General features: G+C 44.9%; 2 protein-coding genes across 3 annotated transcripts in view; one reads left to right on the top strand and one right to left on the bottom strand.

Annotated features, from left to right (window-relative positions):
- The window catches only part of ptn (pleiotrophin), a 30,210-nt gene extending 11,259 nt beyond the window's left edge, over positions 1–18,951 (top strand). The window contains exons 2-5 of the mRNA XM_058078767.1: positions 2,382–2,476; positions 2,938–3,111; positions 7,288–7,449; positions 18,571–18,951. Of these exons, the coding sequence (XP_057934750.1) occupies positions 2,383–2,476; positions 2,938–3,111; positions 7,288–7,449; positions 18,571–18,626 (486 nt within the window). The 5' untranslated portion in view covers position 2,382 and the 3' untranslated portion in view covers positions 18,627–18,951. The remainder of the gene's footprint in view (positions 1–2,381; positions 2,477–2,937; positions 3,112–7,287; positions 7,450–18,570) is intronic.
- chrm2a (cholinergic receptor, muscarinic 2a) overlaps positions 18,922–27,287 on the bottom strand; it is a 51,666-nt gene continuing 43,300 nt past the window's right edge. For both annotated transcript variants that reach the window (XM_058078765.1, XM_058078766.1), the window contains one exon: positions 18,922–25,355. In XM_058078765.1, coding sequence (XP_057934748.1) covers positions 23,819–25,312 — 1,494 coding nt within the window. In that variant the 5' untranslated portion in view covers positions 25,313–25,355 and the 3' untranslated portion in view covers positions 18,922–23,818. The remainder of the gene's footprint in view (positions 25,356–27,287) is intronic.

The raw sequence follows: 27,287 nt of genomic DNA, 5'->3' as shown, positions 1-27,287 counted from the left end.
TTCTCTTGATGTTATTATCTGATTCCATCGTGCTGAGCATCGTCTTCCGGACCCCCGAGTGTCCCTGCAGCGACCCCCCCCGGCAGTGGCGACCTTTGCCAAACACACAATGTGGCGTTTGCCTCCAGGAATGCCGGCGTTCCTGCCTTTTATTCCGGGAACAGGAGGGATTCACCCATGGCATCTTCCCTCATCCTGGCATCTCATCTGCTGGGAGGAAGCGTCAAGCCCCCGTCGGTCCCTCAAAGAGGCGGCTGCTAGGAGACGGTCCTCCATCTTTGCTTCTGGTCTTTGCCGACTTTGTTCAAGGTCGCCGGTCCACCATCCTTTTCATATTTGGTTGGTTGTGGCTGACGTAAAGTGTGCCAGTCAACACCCTCGTCTTCTTCCGTGTGTGCGGCCCCATTGATGGGTGGCCCATGATTGACTCTGGGTGCCGCCCTAACCAGCCGGCCCCTTGTGTGTGACGCCATGGCCGTGGTGATGTCAATAAGGCACCAATGAGCAAGCCCATTCCGAGAGGCCCACTGGACACAATATTAGGTACACTTGAGTCTCGAGTCTAGAGACTAGAGTCTAGAGTCTAGAGACTAACAGAGTCCGGAGTACGGTCTTTTAGAGGGGAAAGACATCCAGGACGTTGCCCTCTGCAGGAGGACACTCATCATGAAGTCCTCGCCCCAAAAGGACCCAAAAGGACCCAAAATGAGACGACGTTTTCTCTTTGGAAAAAACCTTTCATGTCTTCCTCTTTGCGTTGTGCAAAGACGTCCTCCCTTTGACAAAAAACGTCATTTCATCGTCACGCCGCCATCAAACGACGACTTCAAGGTCTCATAATGGAGACGCAGATCAGATCAGCGCTCGCACGGTCAAAGTGGCAGCGCCGTCGTTCGTGTCCGGCGTGTCTTCTGTCCTTCTCTTTTTGGGACGGACGCCGCTTTGCACTCACGTGGAAACATGCTAATCACATCGGCGCTAAACACGGCCCCGTCTTGGTGGCGTTAGCAGCATGTCCGCTCACTGCTCAGTCTCAGCTTTTTATTGGTTTTTATGAACTACTAACTACTAACTAATGGCTAACTGCTACTAACTGCTAACTGCTAACTTCTAACTTCTCACTACTAACTGCTAACTGCTAACTACTAACTACTAACTGGTAACTGCTAACTGCTAACTACTACTAACTGCTAACTACTAACAACTACTAACTAACTGCTAACTACTACTAACTGCTAACTACTAACAACTACTAACTAACTGCTAACTACTGCTAACTGCTAACTATTAGCTGCTAACTACTAACTGCTAACTGCTAACTGCTAACTACAACTAACTGCTAACTGCTAACTGCTAACTGCTAACTGCTAACTGCTCACTGCTAACTGCTAACTGCTAACTGCTAACTGCAAACTACTACTAACTGCTGACTGCTAACTACTAACAACTATGAACTAATTGCTAACTGCTAACTACTAACAACTACTAACTAACTGCTAACTACTACTAACTGCTAACTACTAACAACTACTAACTAACTGCTAACTACTGCTAACTGCTAACTATTAGCTGCTAACTACTAACTGCTAACTGCTAACTGCTAACTACAACTAACTGCTAACTGCTAACTGCTAACTGCTAACTGCTAACTGCTAACTGCTCACTGCTAACTGCTAACTGCAAACTACTACTAACTGCTGACTGCTAACTACTAACAACTATGAACTAATTGCTAACTGCTAACTACTAACAACTACTAACTAACTGCTAACTACTAACAATTACTAACAACTACTAACTAACTGCTAACTACTACTAACTGCTAACTATTAGCTGCTAACTACTAACTGCTAACTGCTAACTGCTAACTACTACTACCTGCTCCCTGCTACCGGCTAACTACTACTAACTGCTAACTATTAACTGCTAACTACTAACTACTAACTGCTAACTGCTAACTGCTAACTGCTAACTGCTAACTACTACTACCTGCTAACTGCTAACTGCTACCAACTACCAACTGCCAACTACTAACTACTACTAAGTCCTTTCTTACATTTGACTTGGATTTATGACACCTAGTATTTATTGTCATGTTTATCCTATGTATTTGATATATTATGATAGTATATGTTATGTATTATTCATTATTCATTCGTTTTCTAACGTATCATATTTATGTTTTAAATGTTTTATTACTGCAAATACTACCAGTCAGATAAATATGTCATAATTGCTATGAGTGTGATTGTTAGCATTGCGTGTATTATTGTGTATTGTTGCTGTACTTCCCGTGTCATGAATGGAATGATTCCCTTTTCCTTTTGTGAGGATGGGAATGTCGCCTGGTGTTCCACTAAAGGACTTGGGATGTCTTGCAGGATGCACATGCAGAAGCAGTGGACGCGGGCGGCCATGATGGCCCTGCTGGTGCTGGCGGCCATGGCGGCCGAGGGCGGCAAGTCTGAGAAACAAGGTAGGCAAACATCCACCCACTGTGCTTTATTAGTATTTTATTAGTACTTTATGAGTATTTTATACTACACACCATGCTCATTATCATTCGGTAGATGATGCTACGTGAAGTATTTCAGGATAATTGCTGTGGAATTATTGTTTGTATTGGAATGCTAAGTACTCTTGTATAAAATATGTGCATGTGTTAAAGAGCTGACTAAATGGAGTGAAGCGCGGTTAGCGTTAGCGACATTAGCCGTGTGGATGCTGGGGGTGGAGTACTTGCGTGTCCTTAGAGGATTCCTGTAAAAACAAACAGCCTGCAAGAGAAGGCGTGTAAGTCGGCAAATGAGAGCTGATTCATATTCGGCCCAAAGCCTCGTTTGCATCTTCAATTATTATCAAAGCCGCTAACGCTTAAGCGCTAACGTTATGTCTGGGCGCTTCGCTGTCTGCCCCGCGTGGGCGCCATGTGGGCAGGCAAGAAGGAGCGCAAGTCCGACTGCGGCGAGTGGCAGTGGAGCGTCTGCGTGGCCAACGAGGGCGACTGCGGCCTGGGCACCCGCGAGGGGACGCGCACCGGCACCGACTGCAAGCAGACCATCAAGACGCAGCGCTGCAAGATCCCCTGCAACTGGAAGAAGAAGTTTGGAGGTCAGACGCACACGCTGCTCTGTATTGCATAGAAAACCAGCGTCTAGTGTTAGCATGATGCTACCAACAAGTAGTCTGTAGGTTGGATGCATATGCTGCTCTGTATTGCATAGAAAACCAGCATCTAGTGTTAGCATGATGCTACCAACAAGCAGTCTGTAGGTGCTCTGTATTGCATAGAAAACCAGCGTCTAGTGTTAGCATGATGCTCCCAACAAGCAGTCTGTTGGTGCTCTGTATTGCATAGAAAACCAGCGTCTAGTGTTAGCATGATGCTACCAACAAGTAGTCTGTAGGTTGGATGCATATACCGCTCTGTATTGCATAGAAAACCAGCATCTACTAGTGTTAGCATGATGCTACAAACAAGTAGTCTGGAGGTCAGATGCATATGTTGCTCTGTATTGCATAGAAAAGCAGCGTCTCGTGTTAGCATGATGCTACCAAAAAGTAGTCTGTATGTTGGATGCATATACTGCTCTGTATTACGTAGAAAACCAGCTTCTAGTGTTAGCATTATGCTACCAACAAGCAGTCTGTAGGTGCTCTGTATTGCATAGAAAACCAACATCTAGTGTTAGCATGATGCTACCAACAAGTAGTCTGTAGGTTTGATGCATATACCGCTCTGTATTGCATAGAAAACCAGCATCTACTAGTGTTAGCATGATGCTACAAACAAGTAGTCTGGAGGTCAGATGCATATGTTGCTCTGTATTGCATAGAAAAGCAGCGTCTCGTGTTAGCATGATGCTACCAAAAGTAGTCTGTAGGTTGGATGCATATGCTGCTCTGTATTGCATAGAAAACCAGCATCTAGTGTTAGCATGATGCTACCAAAAAGCAGTCTGTTGGTGCTCTGTATTGCATAGAAAACCAGCGTCTAGTGTTAGCATGATGCTACCAACAAGTAGTCTGTAGGTTGGATACATATGCCGCTCTGTATTACACAGAAAAACAGCATCTACTAGTGTTAGCATGATGCTACAAACAAGTAGTGTGTAGGTTGGATGCATATACTGCTCTGTATTGCATAGAAAACCAACATCTAGTGTTAGCATGATGCTACCAACAAGTAGTCTGTAGGTTGGATACATATGCCGCTCTGTATTACACAGAAAAACAGCATCTACTAGTGTTAGCATGATGCTACAAACAAGTAGTGTGTAGGTTGGATGCATATACTGCTCTGTATTGCATAGAAAACCAACATCTAGTGTTAGCATGATGCTACCAACAAATAGTCTGTAGGTTGGATGCATATGCCGCTCTGTATTACACAGAAAAACAGCATCTACTAGTGTTAGCATGATGCTACAAACAAGTAGTGTGTAGGTTGGATGCATATACTGCTCTGTATTGCATAGAAAACCAACATCTAGTGTTAGCATGATGCTACAAACAAGTAGTCTGTAGGTTGGATGCATATGCTGCTCTGTATTGCATAGAAAACCAGCATCTAGTGTTAGCATGATGCTACCAACAAGTCTGTATTATGTACAAAACCAGCATCTACTAGTGTTAGCATGATGCTACAAACAAGTAGTCTGTAGGTTTGATGCATATACTGCTCTGTATTACGTAGAAAACCAGCGTCTAGTGTTAGCATGATGCTACCAATAAGTAGTCTGTAGGTGCTCTGTATTGCACAGACAACCATTATCTAGTGTTAGCATGATGCTACCAACAAGTAGCCTGGAGGTTGGATGCATATGCTGCTCTGTATTGCATAGAAAACCAGCGTCTAGTGTTAGCATGATGCTACCAACAAGTAGTCTGTAGGTCGGATGCATATGCTGCTCTGTATTACATAGAAAACCAGCATCTACTAGTGTTAGCATGATGCTACCAACAAGTAGTCTGGAGGTCAGATGCATATGCTGCTCTGTATTGCATAGAAAACTAGCATTTAGTGTTAGCATGATGCTACAAACAAGTAGTCTGGAGGTCAGATGCATATACTGCTCTGTATTACATAGAAAACCAGCGTCTAGTGTTAGCATGATGCTACAATCAAGTAGTCTGTAGGTCAGATGCATATGCTGCTCTGTATTGCATAGAAAACCAGTGTCTAGTGTTAGCATGATGCTACCAACAAATAGTCTGTAGGTTGGATGCATATGCTGCTCTGTATTGCATAGAAAACCAACATCTAGTGTTAGCATGATGCTACAAACAAGTAGTCTGGAGGTCGGATGCATATGCTGCTCTGTATTACATAGAAAAGTAGCATCTACTAGTGTTAGCATGATGCTACCAACAAGTAGCCTGGAGGTTGGATGCATATGCTGCTCTGTATTGCATAGAAAACCAACATCTAGTGTTAGCATGATGCTACCAACAAATAGTCTGTAGGTTGGATGCATATGCTGCTCTGTATTACGTAGAAAACCAGCGTCTAGTGTTAGCATGATGCTACCAACAAGTCTGTATTATGTAGAAAACCAGCATCTACTAGTGTTAGCATGATGCTACAAACAAGTTGTCTGGAGGTTGGATGCATATACTGCTCTGTATTGCATAGAAAACCAGCGTCTAGTGTTAGCATGATGCTACCAATAAGTAGTCTGTAGGTGCTCTGTATTGCACAGACAACCATTATCTAGTGTTAGCATGATGCTACAAACAACTACTCTGTAAGTTGGATGCAAATACTGCTCTGTATTACATAGAAAACCAGCCTCTAGTGTTAGCATGATGCTACCAACAAATAGTCTGTAGGTTGGATGCATATACTGCTCTGTTTTACATAGAAAACCAGCATCTACTAGTGTTAGCATGATGCTACAAACAAGTAGTCTGTAGGTTGGATGCATATGCTGCTCTGTATTACGTAGAAAACCAGCATCTAGTGTTAGCATGATGCTACCAACAAATCTGTAATATGTCGAAAACCAGCATCTACTAGTGTTAGCATGATGCTACCAACAAGCAGTCTGTAGGTTGGATGCATATACCGCTCTGTATTGCATAGAAAACCAACGTCTAGTGTTAGCATGATGCTACCAACAAGTAGTCTGTAGGTGCTCTGTATTGCATAGAAAACCAGCATCTAGTGTTAGCATGATGCTACCAACAAATCAAATAGTTTGTAGGTTGGATGCATATACTGCTCTGTATTGCATATAAAACCAGCATCTAGTGTTAGCATGATGCTACCAACAAGCAGTTTGGTTGCCTGGGCGCCGTTCCGTATGAAATAAAAAGAATGGAAAACAATTTTGTTAGCATGATGCTACCCCTCAGTCTGTCCACTTGTTCACTTTGGGATCCTGTTTCACTCCAGTGACCCTGGATGCTGTCAACCCCCCACCCACCCCCCAACCCCCCAACCCCCCAACATCCCCCTCAAGTGACCCAGACGTTTCCAGGCTGACCTCACACATCTTCAACACTCCATCTTCCATCTCCCAACAGACTGCATGTCTGCTCCATCCAAGACTTTGGAAAAAAAAAAAAAATAATCTTTTACTTCCAAGTAGCAAGGAAGAGGCGAGCTGACCTCCTTACTGACTTCAAAGTGTGGGGGGGTGGGGGGGGGGGGTAAAGAGGTTTCTCATATTTTCTCATATTTTCTCATATTTTGACTGAAAGCATCCCAACGGGCAGCTTTGGCTTAGGCTTCACTACACATCTTAAAGTGAAGCGCAGCCACTGTCAGTCAGAGGCGGGGCTTTTCCGTTTGATCAGGATGCTAACTATCATGCTAAATGATGCTAAATGTGAATGTACTGTTAGCGCCGTAGCATCACACACTTTTAAAGTTGGGGGGGGGGTAGTAGGGGGGCTTCCCACCAGATTCCCGGGATCCTTAAGAGTTTTTAAATGTGAGACGTCCTTGCAAACAAGGCTCATCCCCCCCCCCCCCCCCGATGATGGGCGCCCCAGGAATGTTGATGACAAGAGGACCCCCCTTTCATGTCCCCCCTGGTCCCCCATATGACTCATATGGAAGCTGTCTTCACGTCAAAGCATTTATTAGCATTCCGCTATCCCGGACGCTCCTGATTGGTCTCATCTGTCAGCGGGTGCCATCACGTACCCCCGCCGCCATCTGTTCCCGTTAGCAGACGGCTACGAGTGTCTTTATGGCGTCCATGAAGACAAAGCATCTGGCGGGGAGGCATTAGCGGGGCGGCCGATGACGAGGCGATAAACTAAGCTTTCTCTCTGCAGGGGAGTGCAAGTACGACTTCCAGGCCTGGGGGGAGTGCGACCCGGCCACGGGCAAGAAGAACAGGACGGGCGTCCTGAAGAGGGCGCTCATGGACGCCACCTGCGCCCCCACCGTCACAGCCAGCAAGCCTTGTGGGAAGATTCCCAAGACTAAGATGCAAGGTCAGCACCTTTACTTTAGTTTACTAGCAAACCTGTTAGCCTCCCCTTTTCCCTGGCAAACACCCCTCTGGTGCCCTAATCTACTTTAATCTGGATTATGATTATGATGATGTAGTAGGTGATGGTAAAATGTATATATCTCGACAATAACCTACTTTAATCTTTAGGATTATGATGTAGTAGGTGATGGTAAAATGTCTATATCTACAAGATAATCTACTTTAATCCTTAGGATTATGATGATGGATGTAGTAGGTGATGGTAAAATGTCTATATCTAAAAGATAATCTACTTTAATCTTTAGGATTATGATGATGGATGTAGTAGGTGATGTAAAATGTCTATATCTAGAAGATAATTACTTTAATCCTTAGGATTATGACGATGGATGTAGTAGGTGATGTAAAATGTCTATATCTAGAAATAATCTACTTTAATCTTTAGGATTATGATGTAGTAGGTGATGGTAAAATGTCTATATCTAAAAGATAATCTACTTTAATCTTTAGGATTATGATAATGGATGTAGTAGGTGATGTAAAATGTCTATATCTAGAAATAATCTACTTTAATCTTTAGGATTATGATGTAGTAGGTGATGATAAAATGTCTATATCTTCAATATAATCTACTTTAATCTGTAGGATTATGATGATGGATGTAGTAGGTGATGTAAAATGTCTATATCTAGAAATAATCTACTTTAATCTTTAGGATTATGATGTAGTAGGTGATGGTAAAATGTCTATATCTAAAAGATAATCTACTTTAATCTTTAGGATTATGATGATGGATGTAGTAGGTGATGGTAAAATGTCTATATCTAGAAGATAATCTACTTTAATCTGTAGGAGTATGATGATGTAGTAAGTGATGTAAAATGTCTATATCTAGAAGATAATCTACTTTAATCCTTAGGATTATGATGATGGATGTAGTAGGTGATGGTAAAATGTCTATATCTAGAAGATAATCTACTTTAATCTGTAGGAGTATGATGATGTAGTAAGTGATGTAAAATGTCTATATCTAGAAGATAATCTACTTTAATCCTTAGGATTATGATGATGGATGCAGTAGGTGATGGTAATCTACTTTAATCTTTAGGATTATGATGATGGATGTAGTAGGTGATGTAAGATGTCTATATCTAGAAATAATCTACTTTAATCTTTAGGATTATGATGATGGATGTAGTAGCGAGTGATGGTAAAATGTTTATATCTAGAAGATAATCTACTTTAATTTTTAGGATTATGATGATAGATGTAGTAGGTGATGTAAAATGTCTATATCTAGAAATAATCTACTTTAATCTTTAGGATTATGATGTAGTAGGTGATGGTAAAATGTCTATATCTAAAAGATAATCTACTTTAATCTTTAGGATTATGATGATGGATGTAGTAGGTGATGTAAAATATCTATATCTAGAAATAATCTACTTTAATCTTCATGGCAACTATTGAGGAATGATGTTTAATAATCTTTAAATATTATATATTACATATTCATTTGAATTGTGAATGATGTATGAATGATGTGTCAGCCCTGATGTACATGTACAATGTATACTCATAGTACCTATAGTACATATAGTACATATAGTACATATATCCTAGGATGAAGAAGGTAATAATTTTGGCAAAAGCTTTTCCTGAAGAACTGTCTGTGACGTGCGTTCCGAGGAGCGTGTGGGTGGACGGCGGCGCCAGGAGTGCTGGGATATTGACGTGAGCGCTTCACTGACACTTTTTAGAAATCCTTTTCAGATGACAAGAATAACTTTTGCCTCCATCTGTGAGTACTTTTATCCGAGTCTCCCACGTATAGGTTGGATGTTCCGGTCACACCGCAGGAGATGCATGGGATTCATGTGGCATTCATGTGGGATTCATGTGGGATTGATATGGGATTCATATGGGATTCATATGGGATTCATGTGGCATTCATGTGGGATTCATGTGGGATTAATATGGGATTCATGTGGGATTGATATGGGATTCATATGGGATTCATGTGGGATTCATGTGGGCTTGATCTGGCATTCGTATGGGATTCATGTGGGATTAATATGGGATTCATGTGGGATTCATGTGAGATTCATTTGGGATTCATATGGCATTCAGATGGGATTCATATGGCATTCATTAAGATATGCCTAAGATATGCCTTTATTCGTCCCTCAGTGGGGAAATTTGTTTCATTTGGGATTCATGTGGGATTAATATGGGATTCATGTGGGATTCATTTGGGATTCATATGGCATTCAGATGGGATTCATATGGCATTCATGTGGGATTCATGTGGGATTAATATGGGATTCATGTGGGATTCATATGGGATTTATATGGCATTCATTTGGGATTTATATGGCATTCATTTGGGATTCATGTGGGATTCATGTGGGATTCATATGGGATTCATATGGCATTCATGTGGGATTCATGTGGGATTAATATGGGATTCATGTGAGATTCATGTGGGATTCATATGGGATTCATATGGCATTCATATGGCATTCATGTGGGATTCATATGGGATTCATATGGCATTCATGTGGGATTCATGTGGGATTCATGTGGGATTCATGTGGGATTCATATGGGATTCATATGGCATTCATTTGGGATTCATGTGGGATTCATATGGGATTCATATGACATTCATGTGGGATTCATATGGTATTCATACGGGATTCATATGGCATTCATGTGGGATTCATGTGGGATTAATATGGGATTCATGTGGAATTCATATGGCATTCATTTGGGATTCATGTGGGATTCATATGGGATTTACATGTAATTCATATGGTATTAATATGTGATTCACATTGACAATGGCCCAGGGCTGCACAGTGGCCAAGTGGTTAGCACACAGGCCTCACGGCTGGGAGACCTGAGTTCAACTCCACCCTCGGCCATCTCTGTGTGGAGTTTGCATGTTCTCCCCGTGCATGCGTGGGTTTTCTCCGGGTACTCCGGTTTCCTCCCACATTCCAAAAACATGCTAGGTTAATTAGCCACTCCAAATTGTCCATAGGTATGAATGTGAGTGTGAATGGTTGTTTGTCTATATGTGCCCTGTGATTGGCTGGCCACCAGTCCAGGGTGTACCCCCGCGTCTCGCCCGAAGACAGCTGGGATAGGCTCCAGCATCCCCGAATGAATGAATAAAAATGGCAGTGTTGACTGTGTTCTTTCAGTCTTGTGGGAGGGGCTTGGCTGACTAGCCACGACACTTTGGGCAGGACGTACGCGCGCCCCACAATATCTTAGCGCAATCCGTGTTCCAACGTGCTCGTTGAAAGTGCTGCCTTCAATAAGTAAGTAGATGAAAATGTCCTTTGTCAGAGTCGGCCACCGTGAGGCTGGCGGGCGCCGACTGAAGCCTGCAGTTTTGTGGTCTGAGCCGGGAAGCGTCTATGAATTATGGATCGTGTTCAGACACAGTAAGACGGGCGAACACTCGGCGAGGAACACGAGCCCACCGACACGAGGCAAACATTGTCTTCCTCGACGTGCTGCATGCCAATCAGGAGCTCCATCCTCGCCGCCTTTCAATATCCGCACTCTGTCCTCACAGCCTCTTCCAAAATAGCATTTACTCTATTTGCCGTCCGTCCTTTCAAATACTATCTTCCGGATGAAAGGCGCCATGTTCACGTCGCGTAGCGCCACTAAATTATCATCACAACACAAACATACATTTTTCCATCAGACGTCTTCAGCGACACGCGCTTCTCATTTGCAACCTTTCAGAGAAATATGGGAGCCTGGTTCCTCCACTCCACGAAAAGCCCGAGTCCTAATTATCGGATAAAAAAGCTGAAGCAGGAAATGCTAACTTCACGTGTTGCCGACTGCCATGTCTGTCATTTCACCTTTCTACTTCCTCGCTTGGAGCTCATTACTACCACCTTCCACCTCCTGGTTTCCACCTTTCTACCCCCTCGTTTGTAGCTCATTACTACCACCTTTTACCCCCTCGTTTGTAGCTCATTACTACCACCTTTTACCCCCTCGTTTGTAGCTCATTACTACCACCTTTTACCCCCTCGTTTGTAGCTCATTACTACCACCTTTTACCCCCTCGTTTGTAGCTCATTACTACCACCTTTTACCCCCTCGTTTGTAGCTCATTACTACCACCTTTTACCTCCTCGTTTGGAGCTCATTACTACCACCTTCTACCTCTTCGTTTCCACCTTTTACCTCCTCGTTTGTAGCTCATTACGACCACCTTTTACCTCTTCGTTTGTAGCTCATTACTACCACCTTTTACCTACTAATTTCCACTTTCTACCTCCTCGTTTCTAACTCATTACTACCACCTTCTACCTCCTCATTTCCACCTTTTACCTCCTCGTTTGTAGCTCATTACTACCACCTTCTACCTCCTGGTTTCCACCTTTCTACCCCCTCGTTTGTAGCTCATTACTACCACCTTCTACCTCCTTGTTTCCACTTTCTACCCTCTTTTGTAGCTCATTACTACCACCTTTTACCTCCTCATGTGTAGCTCATTACTACCACCTTCTACCTCCTCATTTCCACCTTTTACCTCCTCGTTTGTAGCTCATTACTACCACCTTCTACCTCCTCATTTCCACCTTTTACCCCCTCGTTTGTAGCTCATTACTACCACCTTTTACCTCCTCATTTCCACATTTTACCTCCTTGTTTGTAGCTCATTACTACCACCTTCTACCTACTCATTTCCACTTTCTACATCCTCGTTTCTAACTCATTACTACCACCTTCTACCTCCTCATTTCCACCTTTTACCTCCTCGTTTGTAGCTCATTACTACCACCTTCTACCTCCTGGTTTCCACTTTCTACCCCCTCGTTTGTTGCTCATTACTACCACCTTTTACCCCTCGTTTGTAGCTCATTACTGCCACCTTCTACCTCCTTGTTTCCACCTTTTACCTCCTCGTTTGTAGCTCATTACTACCACCTTCTACCTCATTGTTTCCACTTTCTACCCCCTCATTTGTAGCTCATTACTACCACCTTTTATATCCTTGTTTGTAGCTCATTACTACCACCTTCTACCTCCTCATTTCTACTTTCTACCTCCTCGTTTGTAGCTTATTACTACCACCTTTTACCTCCTCGTTTGTAGCTCATTACTACCACCTTTTACCTCCTCGTTTGTAGCTCATTACTACCACCTTTTACCTCCACATTCCCACTTTCTACCTCCTCGTTTGTAGCTCATTAATACCACCTTCTACCTCCTCGTTTCCACTTTCTACCCTCTCTTTTGTAGCTCATTACTACCACCATTTACCTCCACATTTCCACCTTTTACCTCCTCGTTTGTAGCTCATTACTACCCCCTTCTACCTCCTCATTTCCACCTTTTACCCCCTCGTTTGTAGCTCATTACTACCACCTTTTACCTCCTCATTTCCACATTTTACCTCCTTGTTTGTAGCTCATTACTACCACCTTCTACCTCCTTGTTTCCACTTTCTACCTCCTCGTTTGTAGCTCATCACTACCACCTTCTACCTACTCATTTCCACTTTCTACCTCCTCGTTTCTAACTCATTACAACCACCTTCTACCTCCTCATTTCCACCTTTTAGCTCCTCGTTTGTAGCTCATTACTACCACCTTTTACCTCCTCATTTCCACATTTAACCTCCTTGTTTGTAGCTCATTACTACCACCTTCTACCTCCTTGTTTCCACTCTCTACCTCCTCGTTTGTAGCTCATTACTACCACCTTTTACCTACTCATTTCCACTTTCTACCTCCTCGTTTCTAACTCATTACTACCACCTTCTACCTCCTCATTTCCACCTTTTACCTCCTCGTTTGTAGCTCATTACTACCACCTTCTACCTACTCATTTCCACTTTCTACCTCCTCGTTTGTAGCTCATTACTACCACCTTTTACCTCCTCATTTCCCCATTTTACCTCCTTGTTTGTAGCTCATTACTACCACCTTCTACCTCCTTGTTTCCACTTTCTACCCCCTCGTTTGTAGCTCATTACTACCACCTTTTACCTACCATCTTTTACCACCTCATTTCCAGCTCATTACTACCACTATTTACCTCCTCATTTCCACTCTCTACCTCCTCCTTTGTAGCTCATTATTACCACCTTTTACCTCCTCATTTCCACGTTCTACCACCTCGTTTGTAGCTCATTACTACCACCTTTTACCTACTACCTTTTACCACCTAATTTCCAGCTCATTACTACCACTATTTACCTCCTCATTTCCACTCTCTACCTCCTCCTTTGTAGCTCATTACTACCACCTTTTACCTCCTCGTTTGTAGCTCATTACTACCACCTTTTACCTCCTTGTGCCTCATTTGGAGGTTTTGATCTCATAGTTATGAGTTCTTATTAATCTCCTAGTTGAGACTGACCATTTGCATATTTGATTTCTTGAGTGCAAAGGTGAAAATATGTGAGGATTTTTACTTTGATTGGGAAGAAGTGGCGCCACCCGGTGTACAAATATAGAAATGTCCAGTACTAAAGCAGTCCCTAACATCAGGAGGATGGCATGAATTCAGTTGAATATCAATCTTTCTTTTCATTCGGACACTTTTGGACGTTGGTTTATTTTAGCTGAGTTGACACTTGGGGGGGGGGGCAGATATTGTCATTCCAACATGATTTAAAAATCAATAAAAAAAATCAATGAAAATTCCATACGCCGTATTCCCATCGCTTGACGTGTTTATGCTTCACTTATTGTGCTTCATCTTCCAGCCTTGAGATTGGGCCCTTGAAAGCACCACGGTTGCTGCGAGAGGTTGATTTGGGGCGGATGGGGGGGGGGGGGCGACTCGGATACAAGTGTAGGCCAATAGATGCTAAGCTAGCCAAACACCGAGTGTAACATGTAATAAGACATCTCAGGACTCATTCCCTCCCTCGTGTGTACAATATGCTGACGGAGGATTGAACCCCCCCCCCCAGGCTAAAACGCAGCAGATGTTGTTGTTTCCCTGCTTCAACTCGCTAAACGTGCTCACGACGGCAAACAATCGTCTTTGATTGTCTGTCATCTTCCCAGACAAGCTGATAGCACCTTCCCATTTCGGGAAAAAATGGCAAAAAATCCACGGTTGCGGCCGTAATTAGCGCTCGGCGTGATGGAAATCCACCTACTTAAGTGTCGAGCTGACGCGGCGGCATTGACGGCGAGGTGAGGAGGTTAACTCGCTATTCAGACGTAATCACACGCTGTTAGCGCTGCTAGCGGGTCACTCCCGCCTTCCCGAAACGCTCCCGGCGCCGGCGTCTCATCAAATCCGGCTCGTAATTGACCCGCCCGTGTTCGTCCAAAAACGGGAGCGCCGTCTTATCGCTCTCGGCATATGAGTTTGCTTAACCTCATGACCTCAAATATCGTCCCGCCGAGCGAAACCTTGCATTAGCATTAGCATTAGCATTAGCATTAGCATTAGCAGTAGCATTAGCAATAGCAATAGCATTAGCATTAGCATTAGCATAGCATATTATAGCATAGCATATTATAGCATAGCATAGCATAGCATAGCATAGCATAGCATAATCAAACGTGAAATACAGCCAAATGCCTTAAAGATACGGATGATGTTTGGAGTGAGAATTTTCAAGACATTCCGACTTTGGGCTTATAATAACGGCGCCGGCAGAGGTTTCTAGCTTGTCAGGTTTCGACTTGTTAATGCTAAAAACATAAACTAAAGTTGTACTTCGCCACAGTCACCTGGGATAGGCTCCAGCTCATCCCGATGAGTACAAATCAGTCGAAATTCCCAAAGCGGTGACCACTTCCTGAATGTTTTTTATCCCCGGGTGGTGCGTCATTAGCATTAGTTTAACTAGCATTAGCTTGATTAGCTTGAATGTTCCCACTAAATGGAATCCATAACTCCAGCGGCTCGGAAGATGTTGGCGTGGTTTTTCCGTAATGCGGCGTGAACAGCAGGCGGCGGCGTTTTTCCCGCATCCAATTCAATCCCCTCTAATGACGGCGCGGATAAGCCGCAGGAATTCGATTAGCTGAAATGTGATTGGGGGTACGGAGCGAGGTGGAAGGACGCCAAGCACACGGGGGCGGCGGGGGGGGTTACTTGAGTCGGGTGCTAATAGGACGGCTTCGTGCGCACTTGAAGCAACATTATGACGGCGGGGGCCCCGGGGGGGGGGGGGGGGGGGCGCCTGGGGGGGTAATGGTCTGTCTGCTTGTTTCATTTGCTGTGACAAACAACAACATGAACGCTAATGGACGCCCATCCATCAACACACTCCACAGGCGGCCATGTTTTTCAGCGTGACCTCATGGCTTCGCATGGCTGCCAACTAACAGCCAATCACGCGAGGCCGTGCCTCCTCCCCCCCCACGCTGCAATTTTGTCTGACTTTGTGGATTATTTGGAGTCGTCGTTAACGATTAACGCGTGCTCAAACGTGTCGTTCCATGCGTGCGATCGCGACCGTCGCCTCCTTGCATCACAAGTCAGACTCGAAATCATGGCAGGAGCAAACAGTGCGAGTTGGGGGGGGGGGTAGCGTTCCCTCGGCAGATGGATCAGACGGCTTAGCGGGCGAGAAAACATAAAAAGGCATATAGAGAGAGGAAGAGCAGCGATGGGAGAAGGATGGAAGACATCCAGTATTTGCAAGTCCAAGCAGGAAGCCATCTTGGATGAGGCGTGAGTTTCTGTCATGTCCGCAGAGACAGGAAGTCCCCAAAGCACAATGGACACGTGTTCATGTGGCGTACATCCACCAGGGATTCTCCTCGTTCGCAAGCCAGCAGCACTCCAGATCAGATCGGAAGGAATATTCCTCCTGCAAGGGTGGAGGATGCCTGACGGGAAAAGTACAAAGTAAGGATGCACGGGACAATGTCAGGGAATATTCAAACAGCTCAAATGTATTCAAAGCCCTCCAATCAGGTGAGCGAATCAAGCACTCCTTTCGTTGTAACGTCTCCAGAGACCCGGGGATCAAACCCAAAACCTCATCAGCCAACTCAAACGGTGTGGTGCCAGAAACCTCCATGGAGCCATACCGGCTGTTTGGAGCGTGTGCCCAAATACAGTGCACCTTGCTGGGCCACAGCAGGTGGCTTCCCCCCCTCTATACTCTGGTTCTCCTGGTAGTAGTCATGTAGTAGTATCCATGTCATGGTATTCCTGGTAGTAGTCATGTACTAGTAGTCATGTCATGGTATTCCTGGTAGTAGTCGTGTATTAGTAGTCATGTCATGGTATTCCTGGTAGTAGTCATGTACTAGTAGTCATGTCATGGTATTCCTGGTAGTAGTCGTGTATTAGTAGTCATGTCATGGTATTCCTGGTAGTAGTCATGTACTAGTAGTCATGTCATGGTATTCCTGGTAGTAGTCATGTACTAGTAGTTATCTTGTGGTATTCCTGGTAGTAGCCATGTCATGGTATTCCTGGTAGTAGTCATGTACTAGTAGTCATGTCATGGTATTCCTGGTAGTAGTCATGTACTAGTAGTCATGTCATGGTATTCCTGGCAGTAGTCATGTACTAGTAGTCATGTCATGGTATTCCTGGTAGTAGTCATGTCATGGTATTCCTGGTGGTAGTCATGTACTAGTAGTCATGTCATGGTATTCCTGGTAGTAGTCATGTCATAGTATTCCTGGTAGTAGTCATGTACTAGTAGTCATGTCATGGTATTCCTGGCAGTAGTCATGTACTAGTAGTCATGTCATGGTATTCCTGGTAGTAGTCATGTACTAGTAGTCATGTCATGGTATTCCTGGTAGTAGTCATGTACTAGTAGTCATGTCATGGTATTCCTGGTAGTAGTCATGTACTAGTAGTCATGTCATGGTATTCCTGGTAGTAGTCATGTACTAGTAGTCATTTCATGGTATTCCTGGTAGTAGTCATGTCGTGGTATTCCTGGTAGTAGTCATGTACTAGTAGTCATGTCATGGTATTCCTGGTAGTAGTCATGGACTAGTAGTCATGTCATGGTATTCCTGGTAGTAGTCATGTACTAGTAGTCATGTCATGGTATTCCTGGTAGTAGTCATGTACTAGTAGTCATGTCATGGTATTCCTGGTAGTAGTCATGTACTAGTAGTCACGTCATGGTATTCCTGGTAGTAGTCATGTGATGGTATTCCTGGTAGTAGTCATGTACTAGTAATCATGCCATGGTATTCCTGGTAGTAGTCATGTACTAGTAGTCATGTCATGCTATTCCTGGTAGTGGTCACGTACTAGTAGTCATTTCATGGTATTCCTGGTAGTAGTCATGTACTAGTAGTCATGTCATGGTATTCCTGGTAGTAGTCATGTACTAGTAGTCATGTCATGGTATTCCTGGTAGTAGTCATGTCATAGTATTCCTGGTAGTAGTCATGTACTAGTAGTCATGTCATGGTATTCCTGGTAGTAGTCATGTACTAGTAGTCATGTCATGGTATTCCTGGTAGTAGTCATGTACTAGTAGTCATGTCATGGTATTCCTGGTAGTAGTCATGTCGTGGTATTCCTGGTAGTAGTCATGTCGTGGTATTCCTGGTAGTAGTCATGTCGTGGTATTTCCTGGTAGTAGTCATGTACGAGTAGTCAAGTCATGGTATTCCTGGTAGTAGTCATGTACTAGTAGTCATGTCATGGTATTCCTGGTAGTAGTCATGTACTAGTAGTCATGTCATGGTATTCCTGGTAGTAGTCATGTACTAGTAGTCATGTCATGGTATTCCTGGTAGTAGTCATGTACTAGTAGTCATGTCATGGTATTCCTGGTAGTAGTCATGTGATGGTATTACTGGTAGTAGTCATGTCATGGTATTCCTGGTAGTAGTCATGTGATGGTATTCCTGGTAGTAGTCATGTGATGGTATTCCTGGTAGTAGTCATGTACTAGTAGTCATGTCATGGTATTCCCAGTATTGGGACCAAGTACTCCAATGTGTGTATTTCATGTCATCACTGCCTTGCGTGCTTTGCCACCTGTCGCCGTTCTTCCCGGCATCTTCTCGGCTGTGACGGACATGTGAGCTGCCGAGAGCCAGGCGGCCGAGGTCGAAGGTCACACATCTCCTTCCCCGGTGGAGGTCTCCCTCATCATCCTTGTCCTCCTGTTTGTCCTCCTCCAGATGCCAAGAAGCAGAAGAAAGAAGGCAAGAAGCGAGAGCGCGGCCAAATGGACTGATGGCGAGGAGGATGAGGATGGCGAAGCGAGCGGAGGAGGACGACGACGATGACGATGACGATGAAGACTATTCCAAGGTGTCCTGTAGTATCGGAGGGCGGTAGCAGACGTCGGCACGTCCAGATGTTAACTGGTAGTCAAACCAAGACGCTGTACATGACCTTTAACCTTTTAACCCCTCTTTTCTTTGATCGGTTTATTCCCGGTACCTCAGTTTGTTGACTTTGTAATCCCGATTAACGTCAGCTAACCCCCCCCCCCCCCACCCCACCCCCCACCTCTCTTCCCTGAAGGAATAAATAATAAAAAACAGATTTCAAACATTTTTATTTCTGTTATCATTTCCATCCTGAAAGAATATGGCACCATCGAAGCACAAACATGAGAAATGAATAGCATCGCTACTCTACAGGGGGCGCTGTCCAGGGTGGGAAGACAGGGGGGGGTCGGGGTCGGGGACGGGTAGTCATTGTAGATATCAGCTATTAAACAGGCATATTATGTACATTAGTGTATATACTGTATAGTTCCATATATAGATTTCCGTATTTACAAACAACCAAGCCACACGTCACAGGAAAACAACACAAACAGGAAAAACAAGCGGCAGGCGTTCTTTTGCCCCCCCTAGTGTCCAATGTTGGCGGTGTTTTGCAAAACCATGCCCACAGACCAAAAAAAAAAAAAAAAAAAACACCACTAAAGCGTTTATATACAAAAAAATTAAAGCGATTTTAGAAAAATTGAAAGTGAAAATAGTCCACCGAGTCTTTGGAAGCTTGTTTGTTCGACTCTCACTGTCTTGTGCCATTTCGGGAATAAACCCCCAACCAAAAACCGAAAACCCACACCCACACCCACGCCCACAAACGCACCGCATAATAATGACGACGTTGAAGGAGCTCAGAGCCAAACAAACACACAAGAGCAGTTAGCATTCCCGCTAAGGCACTTTAAAAAAAATAACTGCTCGGTACAATCTTCCGATAAGAGTCGTGTTTTGGACACCTTGTCTCCTTTCCTACGTCCTATGTGTCCTTCTTGTGCACCCCTATAAGAAAGAGGTGGAGCCCTTTGACTTCAAGCCGTGTGAAAAGGAGCCCGATTGGCTCTGACGGCACATTAATGATCACATGACAATTTTGAAAATTTCGCATCATGGAACGTGGCTAAGTGGTTAGCAGCTAAGGCCTGGTTGATTTGGCACCGCCCACTTCAAGGGTCAGAGTTCAAACCACCCTCAGCAGCAAATGGCCGCCAATGCACTAGCTACAAGGATCTCGCTTTGAAGCTCATTAAAGTCCACGTTGCTAAACGCGCTCAAAGAAGTGCAATCGAGCGCAACAAAAAGGCTAATTTGGCCTCCTGGTCGGCGGAATAATGCGGATTGTTGTCACCGAATGGATGAAAAGGTGAGTTTACTTCCGGTGCTGAGCATGAACGCGCTCTAGCTGAGCATGTAATGAGCTAATGTTTCACAAAACGTGTACAGCCTGAAGGACGCCAATGGAGCGTGGGGCGCTCACTAATGGACGTCATGCGGCCCGGGTGGGGTGGCGACACTTTCATACACTTTCATACTCACAATATACATGTTAAATATGTGACCGATTAGATCATACGGAACGATACGATGTACCAAAACGCTGCACGATGAGGGGAAGCGCACGCTAACATGACCAGCAGCTGATGTGCTAAAAGTGTGCCTTTGACCTCCATGGACTTATAGGGGCTTTTCGTAGCATGTACCCAGAGACAGTGCACCTTTCTGGGCCACAGTTGGCGGCTTCTCCCCCTCTGGTGGTGGTAGTCACGTGGTAGTCGTAATGTCGTGGTATTTCATTACGATTCATCAACACAACGTCACATCTGAATGATTGACATCTCATTCGGAATTTTTCAACCAAAATAAATTCGATTTCCGCTTGTGAGTTTCAGATTGATTAGTTGAGCGGAAATCGAGTGGAAAGACGCGACAGGAAGTTGTCATCACAGGGAGTTCCTGCGTCATGGGTCATGGTTTCTGGTAGAAACCGCCACCCCACACAACCACCCCCAAGCCCAAAGGATGGACTCGCACTTTGTTTGTCGTCGGTACGAAACCAAGCCGCTGGAGACAACGGCAAAGGTAAGACACCATTGATATTGTCATAAATCATAAATGCTGATTCTTGTACTGTTCATGGTCTGCGTGTGTAGTGGGTTCCAGCATGGCCGATGTGGAACTCATGGAAGCCATGTCGGTTACGAAACATTGCATCATGGGAGTCGCGATGATGATGACTACGGATTGTTATGACCGTAGCTATATGTATAAACCATCGACATAGACGCCGCATGTCAACGTCGCCGCCATATTGGATGGCTGTAAATTAATACAATAGTAGTCATGTCGTGGTATTCCTGGTGGTAGTCATGTCATGGTATTCCTGGTAGTGGTCATGTACTCGTAGTCATTTCATGGTATTCCTGGTAGTAGTCATGTCATGGTATTCCTGGTAGTGGTCATGTACTAGTAGTCATGTCATGGTATTCCTGGTAGTAGTCATGTCATGGTATTCCTGGTAGTGGTCATGTACTCGTAGTCATTTCATGGTATTCCTGGTAGTAGTCATGTCATGGTATTCCTGGTAGTGGTCATGTACTAGTAGTCATGTCATGGTATTCCTGGTAGTGGTCATGTACTAGTAGTCATTTCATGGTATTCCTGGTAGTGGTCATGTACTAGTAGTGATTTCATGGTATTCCTGGTAGTAGTCATGTCATGGTATTCCTGGTAGTGGTCATGTACTCGTAGTCATTTCATGGTATTCCTGGTAGTAGTCATGTCATGGTATTCCTGGTAGTGGTCATGTACTAGTAGTCATGTCATGGTATTCCTGGTAGTGGTCATGTACTAGTAGTCATGTCATGGTATTCCTGGTAGTGGTCATGTACTAGTAGTCATTTCATGGTATTCCTGGTAGTAGTCATGTCATGGTATTCCTGGTAGTGGTCATGTACTAGTAGTCATGTCATGGTATTCCTGGTAGTAGTCATGTACTAGTAGTCATGTCATGGTATTCCTGGTAGTAGTCATGTACTAGTATCCATGTCCTGGTATTCCTGGTGGTAGTCATGTCATTTTTTTTTAAATTAATACAAGTCAACGTTAACATTGTTTAACATACTTGGGAATACTACCACCTGATCGGAATTGCGTTTGGTGCCAGTTTCCCAAGTCCATGGATGCACGTGGGAACGTATAAACAAGAGGGTTTGTTGACAAAAATGTTCTTTATGAAAGTACATTGACTTGTATGCCCCATCCAATATGGCGGCCAGGTAAGTACCTCGGACTATTATCGAAGCTAGCTAAACACAACATACCATGCTAGTAGCCCTTTTGTTTTCGATAAAGATCAGCAGCTCGTCAAGCTGTGATCCATAGTCAACTCCAAACTCGGAGTGTGCAACCACGCATCAACACACACACACACGCACACACATGCACACGCACACACGGAGGCGCTATCGATCCAGCGCACACTCACACATGCACGCTAATAAGCTCTGAGCTCCGACCGTATCTGCTTATTTGACAGCACACATAAATATGTTATTAGCCCCGCCTTAGCAAACATCCAGATTTGTGTCAACAAAACAAAGTCGGGCAGAACAATCGCTGATGCATCTTTTGACTGCTAGCTTGCAACCTGCTAGCGCATGCGCCGAAAATTGAAACATTGAGAAAAAACATGGAGAACCATGACCTTGAACGTTAAAGGTCCCGTTTTGTAGTTTATTCCTATGAGTCTGACTTGTGTGTTTAGTCTTAACGCTAATGATGCTAATGATGCTAATGTCTGTTGGGTACTCGATCCACCTTTTGCAGACACCCTGTACCTCTGCACTTGTCCGACATCATAAATGCCATACATGACGTAGGACGATGGAGGACACAAACGTTAGCAATACTAGCATAGCTATGTGAGCTACAAAGCTAACGTGATCGTCACAACGGCAAGCTAATGCAAGGTTAGCTTGTTTGATGAAAAAAACCCAAAATGATCAAACATACAGACTGATGACCTTGTTTTAAGACGTGTAGTGAAGCCTCCTTTTGTTTACACTTTTAACCCGCCGGTTTCAACCAGTCCAACGCTTCTCCTCGGGTTTGAATCGAAGCCTGCAGAACGACTGTCAAAAGCGCCACTCGGACTTTGATCGGGGTCAGTGGAACCCACCCGGTTCAACCACCCCAGCGTTTGGACCCGGGTTCCAACCAAAGTCCGAGGGGTGAGAGAGCTAGCTCCAACATCATAGATGCCATACATGACGTCGGACGATGTAACATGATGGACAGGGACAGGAGGACATAAACGTTAGCAATGCTAGCATAGCTATGCGAGCTACAGTGCTAACATGATCGTGACGACGGCAAGCTAATGCAAGGATAGCCTGTTTGCTGAAAAAAGCAAAATGATCAAACAATACAGACTGATGACCTTGTTTTAAGACGTGTAGTGAAGCCTCCTTTTTTTTTACACTTGTAACCCGCCGATTTCAACCAGTCCAACGCTTCTTTTCGGGTTCGAACCGAGGTCTGCAAAACGACAATAAAAAGCGCCACTCAAAGGTTTAGATCCGCATAGCCACTGCCACCAAAACCGCACTTTGATCAGGGTCAGTGTAACCCACCCGGTTCAACCACCCCAGCGTTTGGACCTCGGTTCCAATCAAAATCCGCAGAACGAACGAGGGGTGAGAGAGCTAGCCGTTGAGCGAAAAGGCCAGTCTGTCAACCGGACAGACTCGGTTTCGGTTTCAAGGACGAGTTTCGGTTTCGGTTTCTAGCTACAGGCGGGTCAAGTCCACGAGGAAGGAAGTTTTTCCTCCGTAATGGGGGACCTAAAAGCGGCCTCATTGCAGCTAGCTAGCTAGAATCGACCTAATGAGGATGAAAACCAGTTTTAATGTCGTCCGTGCGGTCAGGGGTGCGCTGTGATGTAGCGTGGAACACAAAGAGTACTTTGTACACTTATCGACAAGTATTGTCACTGAACCGAATACCCGTTACGAAGTATTTCAATTCAGGCAGCCCTATTGTCCCAGTGTGAAGTTGTCGTGGTGCGCTAGCTGCTCCTTTGGAGTCCCGGCTAACTGATGCGCGGCGGATAGAACGGCCATTCACACAACACGCACACACATCTCTATCTGGCCGAGCGAATGTTCTTGTACTGGCACAGCAGGAGGTGCTTGAAGGTCTTCTTGAAGGTGACGTTGCAGAGGGCGTAGCAGGCGGGGTTGATGGTGCTGTTGATGTAGCAAAGCCAGTACCCCAGCGTCCACACCGTGCTGGGGACGCAGCTGGAGCAGAAGGTGTTGATGAGGACCATGACGTTGTACGGCGTCCACGTGGCCACGAACGCCACCAGGATCGCCATGATGGTGCGCGTCACTTTCTTCTCCCGCGACGGCGCCGCTTTCTTCTTCTTGTTGGGCGGCTGCTTGGTCATCTTGACGATCTTGCGGGCCACGTGGTTCTGCCGCTCAGACGCGGGGACTATTTCCACGGTGGCGTTGGAAGGCGTGTAGCAGTCACCTTTGGGGGATTTAGCCTTGATTTTGATGCAGGTTAGCTTGGAACCGCCCGCCTTGGCGCGCTGGCGAGGAAGAGACTGGTTGGTGTCGGCGCTGGAGTTGGCCGCAGAGGGCGCCGCTTCTTCGTCCTTCGTGTTGGACGCGGCAACGCTGCCCGAAGTGGAATCATTGGAGCTTTCCTTCTCTTCTCCGGGAGCGCAGACGTCCCTTGTTGCGTCGTCGCCTTCGGTTTCGGCGTCATTCGTAGTCGAAGTCGGAGCTTTTCCGTTCTGCATGCGGCCGTCGTGTTGGTTTACGGTATCGTCGGCGTTCCGGGTCTGGGAGCAACCGACGTTCTCGCCGGGTATGTTGTTGTTGTTGGGTGTCCGTTGAGCGGGCGACAGGGGCTCGGCGTTGCCTCCCGACGGTTTTCGGTTCTCCTTCTTCACGCGGCTCTTGCTCGCCCTGGAGATCTGCCAGTAGAGCTGAATCATGATGATGACGGGCAAGTAGAAAGCGGCGATGGCCGTGCCGAACGTGACGGCGGCGTTGGAGAAGAACTGAATGTAGCACTCCTTCTCAGGCACTGTCCGCCCACCCACGATGAACTGCCAAAAGAGGATGGCGGGCGCCCACAGGATGAAAGACAGCACCCAGGCGGCGGCGATCATCATCCCCGCCATTTTGGTGGTCCTCTTGACCGGGTAGCTGAGCGGCTTCGTGACGCAGAAGTATCTGTCGAAGCTTATGATGAGAAGGTTCATAACGGACGCGTTGCTGACCACGTAGTCCAGTGCCAGCCACAGGTCACAGACCACCGGGCCCAGAGGCCAGTACCCGATGACGATGTAGACCGTGTACAAGTTCATGGAACACAGTCCAATAATTAAGTCGGCGCACGCCAGACTGAAGAGAAAATAATTGTTGACCGTCTGCAAGTTCCTGTTGACTTTGATGGACAGCATGACCAGGATGTTTCCGATCACAGTGACCAGACTGAGGGACCCGGCCACCAACACGATGAACACCACCTCCACCGTCTTGTAGGCGCTCTCGCTCTCCTCCGCGGCGTCGGTGTCGTTGCCGTCCGAGGCGTTCCAGTACGTGAAGTTGAATGCATCCATGGCATCTGCTCCTGGTTGGCGACGCCTCCTACTCACGCCGAACCTGCAGGCGAGAACAAAGAGCATTTGGAACCAGGCGAAGATGAGATATTCATGAAGGTGCTGTCACATTAGCGTGGAACTATTCCGCTTAGTGCTTCCTTAACATGTGTTTGATAATCAGTCTGGCTTGTATTTGCTGTCAGAGATGAAAACGCTGAGAAATTGTTGCGTGGCGAAGGTCCCTCAAACGCATCTGTCAGCTCATTGAAAGGCCAAATTCTTTCTCTGCTTTATTTTCAGCCGCAGGAGTGGATTCTTGGGCACTGAATGGAAAGACCTTTACTGGGTAACAAATCCTGCTAAATTTAGCCGAGGAATGCTTGAGACGGGACAAACTGGGTCGGGACCCCGGCTTCAGACTCCAACCCAAACAATGCTAATGTCATGAAGCCATGCACTGTCTAATGGAGGGAAATGCAAAATATAGTCATGGTTTAATTTCATTTGAACATGCATCAGATTACAATTGAATGCATCCCATAATAAGTTCCCAGTTCCACATGTCCAAAAGGAGTAGGAAGAAGCAAAGCTTATTAAATCCTACCCCTCCATCTTTTACAATCAGTAACTGTTGCATTTGTTCACTTCCTGCTTTCCTAATATAATTAAAGATTTATTTTTATTTTTATTTTTATTTTTATTTTTATTTTTATTTTTATTTTTATTTTTATTTTTATTTTTATTTTTATTTTTATTTTTATTTTTATTTTTAACGTAGTCCAAGTCCTTGTTTACTTCCTGCTTCCCTAATATAATTCAAGATTTTTATTTTTATTTTTTAACATAGTCCTAGTCCTTGTTCACTTCCTGCTTTCCTAATATAATTCAAGATTTTTATTTTTATTTTTTAACATGGCCCTAGTCCTTGTTCACTTCCTGCTTTCCTAATATATAATTAAAGATTTTTATTTTTTAACATGGTCCTAGGCCTTGTTCACTTCCTGCTTTCCTAAAATAATTAAAGATTTTTATTTTTATTTTTCAACATAGTCCTAGTCCTTGTTCACTTCCTGCTTTCCTAATATATAATTAAAGATTTTTACTTTTATATTTTAACATAGTCCTAGTCCTTGTTCACTTCCTGCTTTCCTAATATAATTAAAGATATTTATATTTATTTTTAACGCAGTCCTAGTGCTTGTTCACTTCCTGCTTTCCTAATATAATTAAAGATTTTTATTTTATTTATTTATTTTTATTTCTGAGTATATTGAGTATTTTCAAGCATTGCACACTCGGTGTGACGTTGTTGCCTCGTTCTTCACCCTTCGCTTATCAGCAGTCCCTAATGGTGACGTCGGGGCAGGGTGCTAAGCCGTGCTAATCCCCATAAAATGTTTAAGTCCGAGTGATTTATGCCGCCAAATGGCAACAATACAAATGGGACACACTTGAGGACAAATGGATTAGAGCGGCGTCGTACCTCAGCCCCACGGGTGGCCCGCCTTCCGTGCACCTTCCCGCTGCCCCCGTTGAGCCTCAGACTAGACTCTGCAGAGACCAAGCAAGTCCTAGCGCTCATGTCGAAAGCTCCGACTCGGAGCGATCGCCCGGGGAGAGAGGGGAGCGGCGACTATCTTAGCGTTAGCTATCAATCATGCGGCTGCCGCCCGCTGCGTTGTGGACGCAACCTCATCATGACGGCCGCCTTTTGACTGATGAACATAAGGTGCCAGGCAACTTCCTGTCCGACTCAAACGCCTAAATGGCTTCTTTTGTCTTCTGCGCTGCCACGGGACAATGGCAATAAATGAGCTTCATTACCGTTCTTGTTGCCACCGACATGTCTCTGCTCACTCGAGCTGAAAATTGCTTAGAGAGGGAGCAGAAAAAGGCCACCTATGCCCCCCCCCACCCCGCCCCCCATACCTATCTTTTGTACTTTTGTAAAGAGAGGGAAATAGTAGCCAAACAACAAAAGTGGCTTTTAATT

The sequence above is a fragment of the Doryrhamphus excisus genome, chromosome 7 (assembly GCF_030265055.1).
Source record: "Doryrhamphus excisus isolate RoL2022-K1 chromosome 7, RoL_Dexc_1.0, whole genome shotgun sequence".
Lineage (NCBI taxonomy): Eukaryota > Metazoa > Chordata > Actinopteri > Syngnathiformes > Syngnathidae > Doryrhamphus > Doryrhamphus excisus.
The sequence above is the reverse complement of the archived record's forward strand: the minus strand, read 5'-3'. Positions and strand labels throughout refer to the sequence as shown.